Consider the following 18,915-nt stretch of genomic DNA (forward strand, 5'->3'; position numbering starts at 1 on the left):
AAACAGGTGAACTACTTGACTAATTCCAGTACAGAACCTATAGGATGTTGAGCATGCGCGACTGAACGAATCACTCCCCGAGACGACTCGTTCTTCCCGAGTCACATTAAAGATTCATTCAAAATGAACGAATCGTTCAAGAACGACCCAACACTAATCTTCTTCATCTGGACTGCATGTCTAGGCTACTGCAACTATCTTCAGTTTTGATGTCAGTAATGTTCTGCGCCAAATCGGTAGGACGTTTGTCTCACGCAAACCCAAATATCTTTTTGTTTCCCTTGCACATTTTACTGACCAGTAGCCTTGCACGTTTTCTTGGGCTATAGCCTATGTTGGGTTGACTTTGTTTGAGGTGGGTATCCTAATAAGGATACCCACCTCAAACGAAGTCATATCATACAGTGACTTAATAATAATGTAACGACGTGCTTCGTGCAGTGGTACGAACACAATCAAACACCCATAACTCACTCAGTTCTGTTTGCCAGGGAGGCTTGCAGGAAGCTGGTCGTGACATCGGCGTGTTCAGAGACACGACTAGTTCGTCCTTGACACCGAGAATCGTGACGAGATCGTCATGATTCCAAACAACAACCTTTTTCCTGTTTATGGGGAAACGGGTAAAAATTAAGATAGGCTATGTAGCTTTCCGAACATTTAGTCATTTCAAAGTTTGAAGAACTCAAGAAGAACTTACCTCAAGCGTGAAGGGTCAATTTGAGTCCACAGTGAGAAGGAGAGAGTAAGTCTGCATCTTGAAAGGGTCAATTTAATTTCTTGGGCTTGCTGTTTATTATTAACACCTGGAAATAATGCGAGTAAATTTAGAACAGATTTATATTGGATTGAGCAAACATGGGGAAAAGCTTGTCATGGGAGGAAGCTGTCATGGTGGCAAGTGTCTGCCAAACAGCACTAGTACACCCAGTGGCTCTCATCCCTGTCTGATGGATGAACCTGGGGTCGTTGGCTCACTGATACCGTCTTATCGCACTCCGCAAGGTGGTCCTTTGAGGTTTACACCAAATTCTGGCGAGTCTCGCAGGGCATCCTTCCCAAATCACTCAAAATCCGTGGCAATGAACTAACAAAGGCCCGAGATCAAAGGCTCTCAGATGATGGAGCTGATTTCCCACATATTATTCTGCGTGTATTTCATACATTCATTCATGAAGATACATTATCAACTGCCTGCCTTCTCCTCTATACCCGACACCCCTCTCCAGTGTTGACAATTACGGTTATCTGTGTTAATATTGAGTAAATGTGTTGACAACGATGATGACGAACTAATGGACTTCATATCTTCATCATCATCGAAACATCTCCAGTAGGCTACACGTAAACATTTGCACGTAACTGCAGAGAAAAACATTTGAGTGACCAAATTATGATGAAATTGTAGCCTATCATATTTCCTTTTGAAATAGTTTCTGAATATAGGTGCACATTGGGCTACAAATATAGCAGATAAGAGACGTTTTTTATAGTCTATTATTATATTATCTGTCACAATAATTTATTCATTATAGGCCTATACTAAATAACGTATATCGAACATCAAGGATGCACTAATATTGACATTTTGGCTCATAAATATTTCTTTGTTAAAGCCAGTATTCTACATTGTAGCCTATATCTTTGTTCATTGTATAAAAAAATAACACTTTGCGAGAAAATATTATTATGATAGATAAAATATCACTATATAGACTAAAATAAAATGTAGGCCTATTAAATTTTAGGCTAAATACATTTATAAAAGTGTTTAGAATTTAGAATTTGACATATTTTAAGTGCAATAATGCATCAAAAACATTGTAAAGTTATACAGAAGTAAAAATGAAGAATTATTTATTTTTATTATTTTAAAGAGCCTAAATATGAAATATCAGACATTTGCTTACAATACTGTCAAATTCTGCTAGATTAAAAAAAAAAAATGCTGATATTGTTCACACACACACACACACACACACACAGTGCATCCTTAATTATTACATACAATTTGTGAAGATGTGTACCTTCAAAAAGGTAAATGAGACAAAATAAAATTGAAGAATCAAATCCAACGTCCCCTAAAATAGTCATTAACATAGGCTATCGCGATTATTTTTGTGCATTTTTGGATTGGCCAGAAATGAAATAGAATTCACAACAGTTAGCTTTTGCAATGTGTGCCTGTCTACCTTTATAACCTGTCTAACATGTTTTACTCAGCGAGGGTGGGCTATGAGGCTACATGTTTTCCAGTTTAATCTGAACGCCCGAAAACGCCGTAATGTGTAAAACAAACAGCCGCTAATGGTACTTTTCAACCCTACATCCCCAGCCAATATCACTGAAAATGTGTTACTTTTGGCCGCATAATTAATTTCTGATTGAGTCCTGAAGCAGTTCAACAATATTACGCATTCGTTTCCCCCCTCAATCCGCCGAGTTATTTTTTATGCATATCCATTCACAATATGTCTATATTTTTCTCTTCGCATTTGCCCTCGATAAAAAGCAAAATAATAATGAATCATTTCATAAATAATGGGTTTAGGGGCTTATCGACCTCGCAGTGGCCGCCACTGCGCTCTTATCTCGCCTGGCCACATTGCGCCCGTGTTCCGCTCCCCATACTGAGAGGCGCGCGCTGGACGTGATGTGGAATTATATAGACCTCACTTCCAGTTCCACACAGCACTTCAGTGCATCTAAAACCTCAGACATGGATGACCCACCACAAAATGGCTCCATGCACACACTAACATCCACCGCCCGACGACGGTAAGAGGCGAAAATTGCTGTTTCTGCGCTCCTTTGATACTAACGCAGGTAACAATTAGGCTTTCTATCGACGCCAGATGATTAATATGAGGTCAGGTATGATTTATATAATTTTTATTTGGTTGTATTCGGTCTTGGAGCAAATAGGCCTTTGAGCCTGCAGAATGCAGATATCGATTCGCCATTTATTTTATAAGTAACGCGCGCTTTAAACACGATCGTTTAATCTAAAGTTACGAAATTCGATTCATTTCGATTCAATTTTCCACACAAAACCTCCCCGCCTGCTATTTTCCTCTTTTCCGTTTAGTGCTTAGAATAACAGTCATCATAACTCCATCAATAAATGGACGGATCCCATCAATATTTCACATTTATAAAACTAAAATTCACATTGTGGTCGGGTTATTTGTTACTAAATATGGTAAACACGGATTATTTGTTTTTCAAGTTTGTTGACATTCACGTGTCGAATTATTAATCAATTTGAGACCGTGTAAATAGCCTATGCTTATTATCGTCATATTTTGTTGTTAAATAAAGCTTGTTTTAAAGCAACTCTGAGCAAATATAAGCACTTGCATATATTATAAATATAAGACGATACATTATAAATAGCTACGGAGTAAACAGAAATAGGTAAATGTATAAGAGTATCTAAATGGGGAATGATGTAGGCTATTAATAATGATCTTGCAGTAAAATAAACTTAGATGACACATGGATTGTCTGAGAATGAAAACAACATAAAACGAATATTATCGTGCATCAATCTTAGAAATAGTTTTTTTTTATCAACGACGAAATGGCATTATAAACAAACAGTCAACTATAGAAAAACTAAAATATGTTTTTAAATATCTATAATATTTAAAACCAGACATAAATGTGCAAAAACTACTCACGTAAAAATGTTCGTTTTAGCTCCATTCCTGGATTTCAAAAAAATGAAAAGACAAACAACTCATACAAATAAATGAAGCCAACATATTGACAGTAACATCACCCCTAAAATAAATAGGTTAATATTAATTTATATTGAAATAGGCTATACGAAATTATAGTGATTTAGATTGTAGTTACGAGTAATGTTAAAATAATACCGAAACAACAACAACAGAATGATAACAAAGTTGGTCATTTAAGTGTAAGAATATGATTTAACATGCAAATCTATAAAGGTGTTATTGAATATGTCCTGTAATAATTACGCATTATTTTCTGTTAAAAATGTAGAACATGTTAGCAGGAGATAAGCTCTTTCCCAACCAAGACACCGGTTATCTCCAGATACCATGAACAGAATGATGACATGACAGACCAAGGTCAGGTCGAGACCCAAAAAAAAAAAACACACCACCACACATATATCATAAAAGAAATTTGATCGAAATCTCTTTGAAATGCATCAACTGTCGCTTGTAGGCTACATATAAGCAATCTTGCTTGACTAGCCTATTTCTTCTCATATTGGTGCAAGAAGAAACGTCTAAAACTGATCAGGCCTTTGCATGGCTCAGTGAGACACACATGGCACGGGTTTTCACAGAGCTGCTGTATTACTGGACCCTGTCAGTGTTTCCAGTCACGCCCGCGCTCAGCACAGAAAGGATGCGCCGCGCGTAATAACGCAGGCGTTCAATCAATGTTCCTAAAGGTGTGTTCTTTCACAGGTGACCTCCGATGAGAAGCTAAACAGCCGCTGGATTGATTGGTTGGGAATTATAATTACCTTTGGATACCACTATATAGGCTATATACAAGCTTTTGGGAAAACCCCTTTTTTTGGATTTTTACTCAAGGATGATGGAAAAACTGAAATCCGAGCAATTTCCGCTCAGCCCGAGCGCGGAGGGATACGCATGCGGGAAACAGGAAGGCACGACGGCGGAGACGGGAGAGCATCACCCCTCAGAGGAGCGCGGCGTCCTCAATGGCGTTGCCAAGGAAACGGCGCACCACGCCACCGAGCTAAAAAAGGAAGTGGCGGTGATCGAGCTGTCCAGGAGAGGAGGGAGCGCGGATATAAAAGGCAGAGAGCTCAAGGCAGACATCAGCCATAAGGTGCAGACCACCGAGCTGTGCAGACCACCGATTCCACTGCCGCTGCCTCCCAGAAAGCCGCTGAGCGACACTCGAATGGTGCAGTTGAGTCCGCCCGCTTTCCCTCTCCCGGCTCGAGCGATGCTCTACAGCAACATGACCCCACCGCTCGCCACTATTAACAGGTAGGCTAACTTCTGCTGTTACACTCCGTGCTGAGTAGGATATCAAACAAAGATATTTTATTTCATTTAAAAGTTAAAAATGTGTTGCAAAGTTAAGATGCATTTATGGAAAAACATTGCTTAATGAATCTGTATTCCACTTTTTGCGCATTTTAATATTTGCAACTATCAGAAAATCCGTAATTTCTCGATTTGATATTTGCTCTGTAATACACTAAAATAATCTGTAAATATTATTTATTTTATGATAGCGTACCTGAAATGATCGGTAGACTACACTGTAATGCTATGGGAGCCTACAGTTACTTGCAATTATTTATTTAGCCTATTGCCTATAAATGTATATTAAACGACACTGAAACACATAATTAATTAAAATAAATTATATAAACAATATATAAAAAGGTAAAAGATTCACCTTATTTTTTTTTTATGTTTTCATTTTCTCACATATATGTAAAATATAAATGCATTGAAATGTTTTATGTACAAACATGCTATCTTCCTATAAATGTATATTAAACGACACTGAAACACATAATGAATTAAAATAAATAATTATATAAACAATATATAAAAAGGTAAAAGATTCACCTTATTTTTTTTTTATGTTTTCATTTTCTCACATATATGTAAAATATAAATGCATTGAAATGTTTTATGTACAAACATGCTATCTTGCCGTACTCTTTTCCACTATTCTATTCTATTCTATTCTATATCCAGGCTATATCAAATATGTAAGCACATCGTTTTCTCCATCAGCGATGTAATATGTTAAAGATAAATGTAATGCATTCAAATTTATTTGAATACACTTTACCAAAGCTTTTTCTGTTGTTCTTTATAATTTAAGTATTTCAGTGATTTCTTTCTTATTTTTAAAGACATTTTTACCATAGAATATATAATACAATGCATTAAAATGTATTTTTATATGCATTTCTTATAAGCTTTGTCTATTGCATTCGAACACCTTAATTTAAGTGCAATTTAAGCATTTTTTTTTTTAATTTTTAAAGACTTCTTATCTTGGAATATGTAAAAGATAAATATAATGCATTAAAATGTATTTTTATATACACTTTTTTTAAAAAGCCTTTTCTATTCTATTATTTTCTATTTACATATTTAGATGCTTTCTTATTTTTAAAGACATTTTATGTTGGAATATGTCAAAGATGAATATAATGAATTAAAATGCATTTTTATATACACTATATATTTCTATTCTGTTTTCTGTTTTGTTCAATGACATTTGAAGCAGATAAACAGAAACATTTTAGGAAACATCAGTTTTCTTACATCGCATGTCCTGAATTGCGTGTGTGTTTCTCCTCAGTGATTTTGCTGGAGAAGCGGATCAGTATGGGATGTATCCCAGCAGTCGAGTGAAACGCAGACCTGTACCTTATGAGGTTGAAATCAACGATGGTAGGAGCATTTCAGATCTTTCTAAGTATGGATAGCCACTCTTTGGCTGTGCTTTTCTCTTTCTTCTCATGATTTGCCATCCATCATCTGTCTCATTTTCTCCATTTAAAACAACATCATGTGCCAAACAAGCCAGATTTAGTAAAAGAAAATATTTAGTAATTTTGCAAAAGTATGGAAGAATGCAAACAAAACGAATATGATAAAAATAACAAGATAACTTCCCAATGTCTTTATTTGCTGTACAGTTACTTTGTGTCACTTTTTAAATTAATCATTAATTTTCTAATAAATTATTTATGAATTAATCATTTTAAATTCTCATGCACTTTAATATAACACCTTTTAAATTTTTTGGCTAGGAACATCACATTAGTTGCACTTGCAAATAAAAAAAAAAGTAAAATAAATATTAGTTAGCTAAAGTGACAATTTCCATGATGTCAATATCTTTGCATCCCTAAAAATCATAGTACATTGCACAGAAATGCATTTCTTAAACTAAACGGAGAACAAAATAATCTTGTGAAACAAAGAAGATTTAAGACAGTAATCAGGGATGCGTGAGAGAGAAAAAAAGTGGTTCCAGTTGCCAATTGGAAAAAAAATCAGTGTATGCACTGGAGAGATAGCTGTGAGTTGCCTATAAAAATGCAAATATGAGTCAGTGTGTTTGGCTGCGAGTGCTGAGACAGAAAAGCAGGATTCAAATGAGACGAAAACGGCGACTGCACAACACAATATGTTCTTATACGATATAGAAGAGCATCAAAGGTAACGCTACCCTCGCCGCCTTTTCGAAAAACGCTTTAAATTATTCCTTAACTATCAAGAGGTTGGGAATCCATTTAACTAAGTGTAATTATATGAAGTCACTGGTGCATCAGACAAAATGAAGCATTGATAGCTCTGTTCCAACAGAGCTGTCTAGGATGAGAAATGGCCCTGAATAATTGAATGTAAAATGCCATAGATAATAGAAAGGTTAATTAATTCTTGGCTAAATAGAGGGAGATAAAGAGCTAATCTATCAGTGAGAAGTGAGTGAACACCTTAGGTGTGTTCACAAGGAAACCACTGTTAAAGCACTCAACCGCGTCGCAGATTTGTTACGAACAAGAACTAAAAAAATGCAGATTTTGACACCCCAAACCAAACACTTCCTTTGCTTTGCAGGTTCACAGCCCAAAGTCGTGCGACGGATTTTCACGAACAGCCGCGAGCGCTGGCGGCAGCAGAACGTGAACGGTGCCTTCGCCGAGCTGCGCAAGCTCATCCCAACCCACCCTCCGGACAAGAAGCTCAGCAAGAACGAGATCCTCCGCCTGGCCATGAAGTACATCAACTTCCTGGCCAAGCTCCTCAACGACCAGGATGACATGGTGGGCGGCGAAGCCCCCACCCGTGCCGCCCGAGATGCGACCCTGGCGCGGGACGACCTCCTTCAGGAGATGCTGAGCCCAAACTCCAGCTGCGGGAGCCTGCTGGACGGCGACGCCAGTCCGGAGAGCTTTACCGAAGACCAGGACTCTTCGGTGGAGTCCAGGTCTTCAGCGAGGGGACTGCATCACTCCAGCCACCCGATAGACGGAAACGCCAAGCGATGACTGATTTGGCATTGACGGACTGAGAAGGCGCAATGCTTCATGGACCTCAACTAGCGTATGTTCATGTCGTGTGCAAGCATATTCTTACGTATGACTTTCTGTTGAGCTCTTCTCTTCGCGCTTCGACACTAAGGTGCCCTCCGCGGTGAAACGCTGGTACGGGGGAAAACGTCAGGTAGATTTTTAAGTCCACACTTAGGCAGGAATTGTTGATCGCCACCTGGAAACGAAAGAAGACAGATTGAATGGTACCCACATCTCATCAGGTACACCGCTGTGAAGGAGGTCACTGGAAACAGCTGGACTTGTACAACGAAAAAGAGCATTTGAAGCAAGAAAAGGAATAGTTCACCCCCCCCCAAAATGTCAATTTTGGCATCATTTACTCACTCTCGTGTCACTCCAAATGTGCGTTTCTATCTTCGGTGGAACCTAGAAGAACAAAATTTGAAGAACCGTACAATGACAGTCAATGGAGTCAAAATTTTTAGTTTTGGACCCCATTGACTTCCATTGTACGGATGACTTGTATTGTTCTTCACAAGATTTAAAGTTTGAAGTGACATGAGGGTGAGCCCCGGCTTTGGCTTTGTGCAACGTCTTTGAGACAAATGTGTACATACTGGGAATTTTAATGAGTTATGACTTTTATTGTAAGTATTACGAGCATCAATGGCAATAGCAACAAAATGCTATTTGGAAAAAACGCCATTTTTTGGTATTATGTTTCGAATCCCACACGCATACAAGAAAAATGGTGGAGGAGGTACAAGAACGTGTACATAGACCGGGATAATGTCGTGTGTCTGTAACGATGTTCCTTTAGACTGGTTCTTTTGCATTGTGATCTTGGTACACCATTAATTCGCATCTCCATTTCACCTTCATTCATTCATTCGTTTGTTTCTTTGGCTCAAACACCCCTCCAACCCGACCATCTCGCAATGACGCATTCATGGAGTAACGTTCTGTCACTTTATTTGACTTGTATGAACTTGATCTGCTTTTTAGCAGAGGATTGAGTAGCCAGTCTTGGTACCTTTAAGTCTTTTATTGGGTATTAAATGAGCAAGCAAACAAAAAAATGGTTATTTTAATGTGATATTTAGTAGAAAGACCTTTGTTGTAAGGTGAAAATCTATCTATGAATATATGCAATGTTATATCACACAAATTTTATATAAAAACCCACAAAAATAAAAAACACAACCCTGAACGTGTGCTATTCTTCTGAAAAATGCTGAATATAATAGAGGATTTATTGTTAGTGTGGACATTACGTTCATATTGTCAAATGTCTGAATTATAATAGACTTTTCTGTTGCCATGACAACTGTAAAGGTAGAGAAGGAAAAAAAATCCAGTGGAGCGTTTTACGAAGTGTCAAAAATCATAGCAGGCAGGGATTAAATAGAAAAAAAAAATTTGTGCATTGAAGGGACTGAGATATATGAAAATACTGTCAAATCACTCATGCTAGTTGGGACTTAAAGAAAAAAATAATACAATATATTTTTTATGTAAGGAACAAAATGTTAAATCCCTGACATGAAAAATAAACACAGTGGGATGTGATAACAAGAAATACCTTTAACAAGATTTAGATTCAACCATATACTGCAGGCACTTAACACGACAAAAACATAGATATGCCCTGCCCTAATCTTATTTTAAGATTTTGAGGGTGTGAGGACAGTCAGGGTCATAGCAGGGCATACATGGGTGTCTGAACCCTGGGAATATGATTCTGAAGGGCTGATAAGAATCAAAGCCAATGAAAAAGTCATTGGTCGGCCCCAAGGGGCCCTACAGGGACTGTGAAAAACTGATCCAAGGGCAGTTCCCAGACCAATCACTGATCCACACCCACACCCACACACATGAACGACCTTCCCAAACGTTCTCCATCCTATCAGCTGGAGGACATGAGAAGCATTTCAAGCTACATGTCAAATATCTGCACAGTAACTCCTCTTTTATATCAAGAGGAGATAGCGTGAAATCACAAATACACAATTTGTATGAGGATGGACAGTGATTGATAGTATTTCATACAACATTTACAGTATTTTACATTGATAGACCACCTAAAAAAAATTAAAATGGGTTATTATTTACTCACGTTGTTCCCAAATGTTTTTTTTCCCCCACCTGGTTTAATGTCAGTGATGATCGATCATAAGTTTAGACACAAAACAAAGTAAGTTTGAGGCAACTTTGACGTCAAAACTGGTGCAAGCCATCTTGACGCACCATACTTGAATTTATGCAAACAAGATTTAAAAGCTATGATGAATTTCTTTAGCAAATTTAAATTTTGTGGTTTTAAAAGACATGGAATATATGTACAGTATGGATACTTTCACACTGAGCTCCAAAAATGACAAAAGTCACCAGAAACAATGCGTAGATTCATTTATTTGTAGTGATATTTAATGAATAACAGATAAATAAATAAATAAATACATACCTTTTTATATGATATATTATTATATAAAATAATATTATATTATTTAATTTTATATTATTTTTGTTAAAAAAAAAAAATTACTTTGACACTGAACTTGAAAAATGACAAAAATACTAATCACCATAAATGAAATGCTTAGAGTTATTTATTTGTAGTGATATTTAATGATCGATAGATAAATAAATAAATACATAATATATTTTTTATATTATATATTATTAGATAAATAATATTACATTATTAAATATTATATTTGGTAAAAAACACCATAAATGGTGTTTATGCATTTAAACATTTGAAATGTTTATTGTTTACTCATGTTTATTTAATGTTAATTGTGCTTTTTCACCAAAAATCTGCATAATAGTTATGGTGATTCGACAAAACATTGTTAACAAAAAGTACAAAAATAAATAAATAAATAAATATTAAAATGCATAATACTACATAATATTATATTTTAAACATAATATTTGGTGGAAAAAAGCACCATAAATGAAGTGTATTTATTTATAGTGATTTTTCACCAAAAATCACCACAATATTTTTTTGGTACTTCGACAAAAATGTTCACCAAACAGCATTAAATAAAAAAAAATAAATCACCATAAATAAATAATAAGCAAATATAAATGATAATTATAAAAATATTAAACTTTATTTATTTGTGGTGATTTTAGCCATTTTCGGAGGTCAGTGTTTATATAAATACTGTACGGAAAAGAGCAGCCAATACAATCTAGAAAAATAACTCCTTTTTTTGGAGGTTTGGAATGACATAACGGCGAGTAAGTGATGACAAAACTGTAATTTTATTAAGTGTTAAATAAGCTTCATTGTAGCTCTGAATCAAAGTGCACTATTATATTTAACTATTAACATGACCATGTCTCATTTATTAAGTAAACCACACTCTAAACAATTCCGTTGTGGACTCGACATCAAGTTCTGTGCTGCTCAATTAGAGTTTTATTCATCCACTGAAGATTATTCAGATCTTCAATCGTATCTGCTTCCCATGAATACTAAAGTCATGTGAAACACAGGCCCATGTGCATCCCACCAGAGATTCAACACACCATCAAAACACTCTAATTCTATTAAGTCCCTTCATTCATCTCAAATGCCAATGCTCTCGCTCTTGAAACGGTGGGCTGGTGGTACGGATTCAATCAGGGATTTTTGACGGCATCTTTTCCCTTTTTAATTAACTGTGGCGTAGTCGCTATCCGCCTTTTTCCCACCAGTGACCCCAAACCGGAGGATACGGAGCTTCAACCTGGATAGATCTCAAAGGAGCCCCATCACAACAGAAAAACATGCTCACCGACTGATAAAGACCACCATTATTCTGAGATAACTAGACAAGGGGGGAGAGTATTCAATTAAAATGCCCCTCCTTCTGGGACCAGGACGTCCCAGTGAAACTCCCAAAGGTCTGGTTCTCAGAGGCAGGATGGGCCAGTGGAAAGGGTCTCCTCTGGGGTCTCTCATGGCTATCTACCACACCATCGGCTGAAGAGGCTCCCTTGGGGAGCAGGCCGGTATTTTACGCGAGGTGTTAATGAGTGGGCAGAGCCCTTTTCTAGTTATAAAGCAGTGCTAATTTCCTCTGGGCTGCAAGACGCTCATGTGTCCCTTGAGTCCAGAGGGGCGGATCGTGGTCTTTGTCCAACTCCGCCTCTTTTTCTCTGTTTTGGTCTGTTAATCATTTGCTCTGTCACTCTTTAAGAGCACTCTCTCATGTGCACTCATCTCTTGTGGTTTAATAAGAGAGGACGAAGATGGTCAGCAATGCCCTCAAGTTCAAACAAACTTGTCATTCATCAACTAAGTTGTTGTAGGTTAGTCAAGTGAGCTAAGGAGAAGTTTACCCAAAAATGAAAATTTGCTGAAAATGTACCAACCGTTGGGCCATCCAATCTGTTCTTCATTGGAACAGATTTGGAGAGATTGAGCATTGCATCACTTGCTCACCAATGGATCCTCTGCAGTGAATGGGTGCCGTCAGAATGAGAGTCCAAACAATAATCCACAAGTAATCCACACAACTCCAGTCCATCGATTAACATCTTGTGAAGTGAAATGCTACATGTTTATAAGAAACAAATCCATCATTAAGAAATTTGTAACCTCAAACCTTTGCTTCTGGCTAAAATATGAATCCTCCAGTGAAAAAGCAGTGTTGTCTGAATCAGGAGAGAAATATACACAGATTAAGCACTGTTTACAAGCAAAAACAGTCCAAAACAGTTCTTAACAAATATGGATTTTGAGGTGAGAGGACAACAGGGGATGAATTTTTTTACTGGAGGAAGCGTTTTTATGAATTATGGGCTGGTGTTTTTGCCAGAAGTGACCATTTATGCCTTAAAGTTAATGCCTTGATGGATTTGATTCCTACAAACATGCAGCTTTTCACTTCACAAAACATTAACTGATGGACTGGAGTCGTGTAAATTACTTTAGGATTATTGTGATGTTTTTATCAGCTGTTTGGACTCTCATTCTGACGGAATCCATTCATTGCAGAGGATCCAATGGTGAGCAAGTTATGTAGCCTAATGCTAACTTCTCCAAATCTGTTTCAATGAAGAAACATCTACGTCTTGGATGTGCCGAGGGTCAAGGGCTGAGTCAATTTTCACAAAATGTTCATTTTTGCACGAACTATTTAAACCTACAACTTCAAGTTGATGAATGATGAGCTTGAACTTGAACCCAAAACACGAATCTGCGTCAATTAGCCTACAGATAGTTCGTTTTTTTTAAATTTTTTTTTAACTCTAGCTAAACTGTAACTTCCACGGCAGCAAAGTGGCACTGGTGGGTTTAATGTGTCAAACAGCCATTCAGTGAACTATTACTAATTGAAAACCATGGAATGCTAGCCAGACAAATTCCGTTATTGTTGAAATCTAAAGACTCACGGCTTATGCAGCGTCTTCACTTAAACCTGTGCGGAGATAGGACTTTCTCCACTGGATTAACAACTCTACCGTCGTCCAACGAACAAAACGAGTATTTATGATAGCAATGAATATTTCTAGCTGCTATCAGATATCACTGGGATAACAGTTGAATCAGATGTAACCAGATCCCACCCGTCACATCTCTGTTATTCCTTTGCGATAGCTAAATATCATGCGGTGGGTAAATGATTGACTCGATCTATACAGACCACTGGGTGTTGTCTTTTCTTCCATGGAAATTCAGATAACTGTTTCCTGGACAGAGAAAGGATACAGGTCTTTACTTGAGCAGTTGCGTACATTTCAACAAACTATTGCGGATCTGAAGAGGAATAAACATGGGGAAATCAGTCACAGTGCTTCACTGGCTTGTCCTCACGCTGGGACTAGTTGCGGCTCAAGCAGGTAAAGTCTTAACAGATGTTTGGTTTTTGGAGGGTAATCTAGAAATGTGGAAACCAGCATCACTGAGCATATTATAGTAAGACCCAGTGCTCAATTGCAATAGTTTTATATATTTTAACGTACAGTTTTTGTACTATGGCACGTTTTTTTTTTTTTAAGAGAAAGCAGAGCAAGCTCTGCCAAACTGGCTTACGGGAATCATTGCCGTTGGTGTGTTCCTCTTTCTGGTCTTCGTCGTCTTCCTTGTAAACAAAGCCTGGTGTGAAACTCCACGGTAAATATCTGCTTCAATTTCAACACCCTACCAAAAACGGTAGCAGTTTTAACATGAAAGGGACAAAGTTCAACTAAAAATGAAGTATTGTCAACATGTACTCGCGCTCTTGTCCTTCCAAACCTGTATGACTTTCTTCTGCACAACACAAAATAATTTTGAAGAACTTAAAGTCAATGGGGTCCAAAAAACAAAACAAAAAAAAACAACAGCATTTTCCCCAAAATATCTTATTTTTTGTTGTTTCGCTTAAGAAAGTCAGTCATAAATGTGAATAGGCCTATAATATAGGCCTCTCTTTATTAATGAATTAATGAAACTCTCTCTTTATTAATGGAATCCTTAATTGTCTAATCAAAAATAGGCATACATGTCTGAATGATGGTTATTGTAAAGTCTCACAAAACATGTTTACCTAGGCTCTCTTTATATTTCATGCAATACACATTTTATTTAGCAACTAGTTTCCGAAATCTGGTCTGTGTAAACATTTTAATCCGTCTTTGTTGACTAAAGCAAACCAGAAGCAGTACCCAATGAATACGCCATGACCAATGGATCAACCCGTGAAACCAGTCTTGACGCAGTCAGGTAATAATACCTCAATAATACAGCCGTGATAAAGCTTAGAGTGATTCAAGACTATTAAAAGATACACTATCATTAATGATACCACATATGGCCTGAAATCATCTTCAGTCAGAATAAACGCCTCATCTGTTGCTTTATGCTAAGCATGATGTTCCTGAAATTATTCTCATTGCAACAGATTTAAATGTTTCAAATGTTGAAATGTAAATTTTAAATTCAGTGATTAAAAATGAATGGAAAAGAGTGAATAGGCCTATTCCCTTTTAAATGTACGTATTAATCTCTTGAATCGTGACAATTGTTTTTCAGGAGCAGTGAAAACCCTAAAGCATATGAGAACGTGATTGTTCACCAAACCGAAGAAAAAGTGACCGAGATGTAATCTCAAGGAAACGTCCACAACCAGCCGAGTCAGCACGCCATGTTAACCTTATTTGTGTTGTAATAAGTAATAATTTTAACAGCTGACACAGCTTATCTTGTACCAAAGGTTAGCAGTGTTTTTTTGTTTGTTTTTTATTCGATTATACATTAATTGTAGTTCATTTTAAAGGGCATTTGTTGTTGTAACAATCTCTGAACATTTTAATATAATATCAGACATTCAGTATATCACTTGTTGCGCAAACCTCTTTAAATAATATTTAAAAAATCAATAATAATATTAATAAAATCATATATGCTACTATTCAAAAGTCTTTTGGTTTGGTAGGACTTTTAATGTTTTTGTAGGCTGCATTTATTTGATCAAATACACAGTAATATTGTGAAATATTATTACAATTTAAAATAACTGCGTTCTATTTTAATATATATTTTAAATGTCATTTTTTCCTGTGATGCAAAGCTTAGATTTCCGCAGCCATTATTCCAGTCTTCAGTGCTGTCCAAGAAACATTTATTTTTAATGTTGAAAACAGTTGTGCTGCTTAATATTTTAGTGGAAACATTTTTGATGAATAAAGTTAAAAAGAAAAGCATTTATTTTAAATAAAAATCTTTTGTAACATTATAAATACTTTACACTTTCCATTAAATTGAATGCATGCTGAACAAAGTTATTAATTTCTTTTTTTTTTTTTTTTATCTTACCGGTCCGTCACTAATCTTTGAAATGGTAGTGCATGTAAAACCATCACAGAAATGGCTGGTGTGTGTGTTTTTTTGGGCATTAAAACATTTAAATAATGCTTAAAATAAAATAATTAAGAATTTAGAAGTCAAAAGTTGCTTAAAATGAAAATAACTTTATTTTCTGTCACTTCAGATAAATTCTACTTGTCCAAAATAAAGTCACAGACCACTTGTTTGTTTTGCAAATGTTAATAAATCAGCTTTATTTCAGGCTTAGATCTGTATCTAATGTATGCATTTAGCTAAATGGTTTCTTTGGACTTTAAAAACATTACACTGACAGAAAAATGGCAGATATAAAGGTGTTACTACTCGAGTCATCTGAGTGGAAGCCGCTTTTTGTGGTTCACAGCCCAAATGTAAAGATCTAGCAGACGGTAGCAGACTGAGGCGTTGCATTTCTTTAAGGAGAAAGGGGAAGACAGGCATAGGAGATACAGGCAATCTTTTTAAAGGGACATAGCGCTGAACAGTTCAGAACATACTGTCCACATGGCACGAAAATTCAAGAGGCATCGTATGATGATGTGCTTACGAAATCCTAGTGGAAGAGATGGTCTGGACGAGGCTTCCACGCGCTGTCTACAACCTGGAGAGCCCCGATAGTCTCTGAAGAGCCTGCTACACTTCCTCTAGGAGAGAGACTGACACAGGATATCCTCATATTGTGACACACAGACACACACAGTGTCAAACTAGGATGTGCGAGACATCTTCATAAAGACAAAAGCAATGCAAAAAAGCCCTAAAAAGGAAATAAATTACATATTTACACTGAAATGATAGACGTGTTCAATTGAATTACAAAAAAAAAAAAACTGTTATGCATTTCTGTGAATCTCAATACACCATAGCAAAATAATAGAGTGGAATAGTTCTCCCAAATATGGAAATTGTCATCATTTATGTCGTTCCAAACTCATATGACTTATTTTCTTCTGTGGAACCTAAAAGGAGATATTTTGATACTTTTCCATACAATGAATGTGAATGGGGACTGGGCTGTTGCACTCCAAAAATGGCAAAAAAACACATCTTGTGTGCCATTTTTAAGACTCGAATCAAAATAATAGCTCTGTGTAAATAATTATATGACATTTTAATTTCAGAGATAAATTTGAAGTGAAAACTACTTACAAAATAATATCCGTGTATGAAAAATTGCCTGAAATTTTCAAGTGAAAAACACTTTAAAATATTCCTCACACAAAACTATCGTACAATCTCAATAGACGTGAAATGTGGCACACAACTTGATACATTTATTGTTATAATGTCATTCCTGAATTTCTAAAATGCCAGTCTCCATCCATTTTTATTTTAAGGAAAAGAGCAGTGTTTTCAGTAAAACATATAATTTTAAGTTACACATATTTTACATGAAAAATGACTAACATTAATAACTTTGTGTGAAGAATTGCCTGAAATATTACTTAGAGGGAAGACAAGTCATATGACTTGCTTTTGCGATATTTTGATGGTTATTTATGGCATTTCTAAATCACAAAAACTCCAGTTCCCATCCACTTTCATTGTAAGGAAGAGAGCAGCGTGAACATTCTGCAAAATATCTTATTTTTAGCTCCACAGAAGAAAGAGTAATACAGATTTGAAGCAACATCAGGGATGTTTTTCATCTTCTGGCGAACTATTTCTTGAAGTATTCACAAAGCTACCCTGCAACGTAAAGAACCTGATTGAAATGATCCTAATATCTAATACTAGCTATACAAAACATCCCAGTACAATCTGATCTGCCCGTTCCAAGGCACATCTGTCATCCCTTATTATTAACGCTCGTCCATGAATTCATCTACACACTACATACAATTCAACTGATTTCTTAAAAATAGGGCGGGTTTGTCAGTAGGTTGTGTACTTGTGCGTTTTAATTGAAAAAAGATCAGGGCGACCACATTAGAAGTTATTGTATGTGGACTGAAAGGATAATTACAAACAAATTGTGTGTGTTAGCAAGTGTTGTGCAGCTGCTACTTTAATTTTTCCTCCTGGTCTTGAGTTACCAGCACTCATTTCATCAAAATAACCTTCTCTAATATTGCCCCATAATTCACCTGCTCACCGTCACCAGTGGAGAGGCTACATGTCCGTGATTAAAACAAAGACAATGTTATGAGTATTTCTCATTGACTTCGATACCAGGTGCACAAACAGTAACAGGGCGGAGTTTAAACGATCGAGTGCAAATCAGGAAGTAAGGTGGCCGAATAACGGCCGCTGCTGATGCAAAGAGTCTCTTAAGACGTGTGAATGGAATGTGTGTGTATTTCAGTGGATGTAGTCCTTAGTGTGTTTGTTAGGAGAGGACGGACAGCGTGACACTTCCCCGCTGCTTCTTCAGTACGGCCACGGCCTGCTCGTGTGTGACGCCCTCCAGACTCTCTCCATTGACCGACAGCAGCTGGTCGCCGCGCTTCAGACGCCCATCTACCGCCGCTGCCCCCTGTAGGTAAGAGGAGGACAGGATTATTTATTCATTTACAGAACTAAAGGTGACCAACTGACCAGTATTACTCTCCAAAATGCAGATTATTAAAGGGATAGTTCACCCCCAAATTCCCCCCATTCTGTCATTAATTACTCACCCTCGTGTTGTTCGAAACCCGTAAGACCTTCGTTCATCTTCGGAACACAATTTAAGATATTTTTGATGAAATCTAAGAGCTCTCTGACCCTCCCATAGACAGCAAGGTAACTACCACGATCAAGGTCCAGAAAAGTACCAAGATGATCGACAAAGTAGTCCGTGTGACATCAGTGGTTCAACTGTAAAGTTACTAAGCTACGAGAATACTTTTTTGCGCAAAGAAAACAAAAATAACTACTTTATTCCACATTTTCGTCTCTACTGCATCACTTGTGGAAGCGCGTTCACGACAGTATCATGACGCGAGCGTGTGGCGGCGCTGACCCAGATCCGGCGTGATGACGTAATTTCCGTCATGTTCTGAAGATGAACGAAGGTCTTACGGGTTTGGAACAACACGAGGGTGAGTAATTA

General features: G+C 36.9%; 3 protein-coding genes across 7 annotated transcripts in view; 2 read left to right on the forward strand and 1 right to left on the reverse strand.

Annotated features, from left to right (window-relative positions):
* Positions 1-210: 210 nt before the first annotated feature.
* On the forward strand, positions 211-8,401 carry tal1 (T-cell acute lymphocytic leukemia 1). Of its 5 annotated transcripts, XM_016462274.1 has the most exons (5): positions 2,708-2,778; positions 4,015-4,103; positions 4,452-5,006; positions 6,349-6,440; positions 7,617-8,401. In XM_016462274.1, exons 3-5 carry the CDS (start codon positions 4,582-4,584, stop codon positions 8,045-8,047), a joined length of 948 nt encoding a protein of 315 aa, XP_016317760.1. In that variant the 5' UTR covers positions 2,708-2,778; positions 4,015-4,103; positions 4,452-4,581; the 3' UTR covers positions 8,048-8,401. The 5 variants fall into 5 exon arrangements, with proteins under 5 accessions (XP_016317761.1, XP_016317759.1, XP_016317760.1 ...); XM_016462275.1 differs by lacking the exons at positions 2,708-2,778; positions 4,015-4,103 and adding an exon at positions 211-236; XM_016462273.1 differs by lacking the exon at positions 4,015-4,103 and having other exon boundaries at positions 2,706-2,778.
* Positions 8,402-13,642: 5,241 nt separating this feature from the next.
* On the forward strand, positions 13,643-15,379 carry pdzk1ip1 (PDZK1 interacting protein 1). The gene is made up of 4 exons (XM_016462206.1): positions 13,643-13,894; positions 14,054-14,168; positions 14,685-14,759; positions 15,069-15,379. Exons 1-4 carry the CDS (start codon positions 13,828-13,830, stop codon positions 15,139-15,141), a joined length of 330 nt encoding a protein of 109 aa, XP_016317692.1. The 5' UTR covers positions 13,643-13,827; the 3' UTR covers positions 15,142-15,379.
* Positions 15,380-16,817: 1,438 nt separating this feature from the next.
* patj (PATJ crumbs cell polarity complex component) overlaps positions 16,818-18,915 on the reverse strand; it is a 134,871-nt gene continuing 132,773 nt past the window's right edge. Inside the window, exon 49 of the mRNA XM_016462200.1 lies at positions 16,818-18,357. Coding sequence (XP_016317686.1) covers positions 18,211-18,357 — 147 coding nt within the window. The 3' untranslated portion in view covers positions 16,818-18,210. The remainder of the gene's footprint in view (positions 18,358-18,915) is intronic.

The sequence above is a fragment of the Sinocyclocheilus anshuiensis genome, unplaced genomic scaffold (genome assembly GCF_001515605.1).
Source record: "Sinocyclocheilus anshuiensis isolate Anshui unplaced genomic scaffold, SAMN03320099.WGS_v1.1 scaffold560, whole genome shotgun sequence".
Lineage (NCBI taxonomy): Eukaryota > Metazoa > Chordata > Actinopteri > Cypriniformes > Cyprinidae > Sinocyclocheilus > Sinocyclocheilus anshuiensis.

Bases quoted from the DNA above. Each gene is read 5' to 3' on its own strand.
- tal1 (XM_016462275.1), top strand. From the start codon at position 4,582: ATGATGGAAAAACTGAAATCCGAGCAATTTCCGCTCAGCCCGAGCGCG. The intron at 5,007-6,348 runs GTAGGCTAACTT...GTTTCTCCTCAG, and splicing joins CCGCTCGCCACTATTAACAG to TGATTTTGCTGGAGAAGCGG. The intron at 6,441-7,616 runs GTAGGAGCATTT...TTTGCTTTGCAG, and splicing joins TGAGGTTGAAATCAACGATG to GTTCACAGCCCAAAGTCGTG.
- pdzk1ip1 (XM_016462206.1), top strand. From the start codon at position 13,828: ATGGGGAAATCAGTCACAGTGCTTCACTGGCTTGTCCTCACGCTGGGA. The intron at 13,895-14,053 runs GTAAAGTCTTAA...TTTTTTTTTAAG, and splicing joins ACTAGTTGCGGCTCAAGCAG to AGAAAGCAGAGCAAGCTCTG. The intron at 14,169-14,684 runs GTAAATATCTGC...TGTTGACTAAAG, and splicing joins GCCTGGTGTGAAACTCCACG to CAAACCAGAAGCAGTACCCA.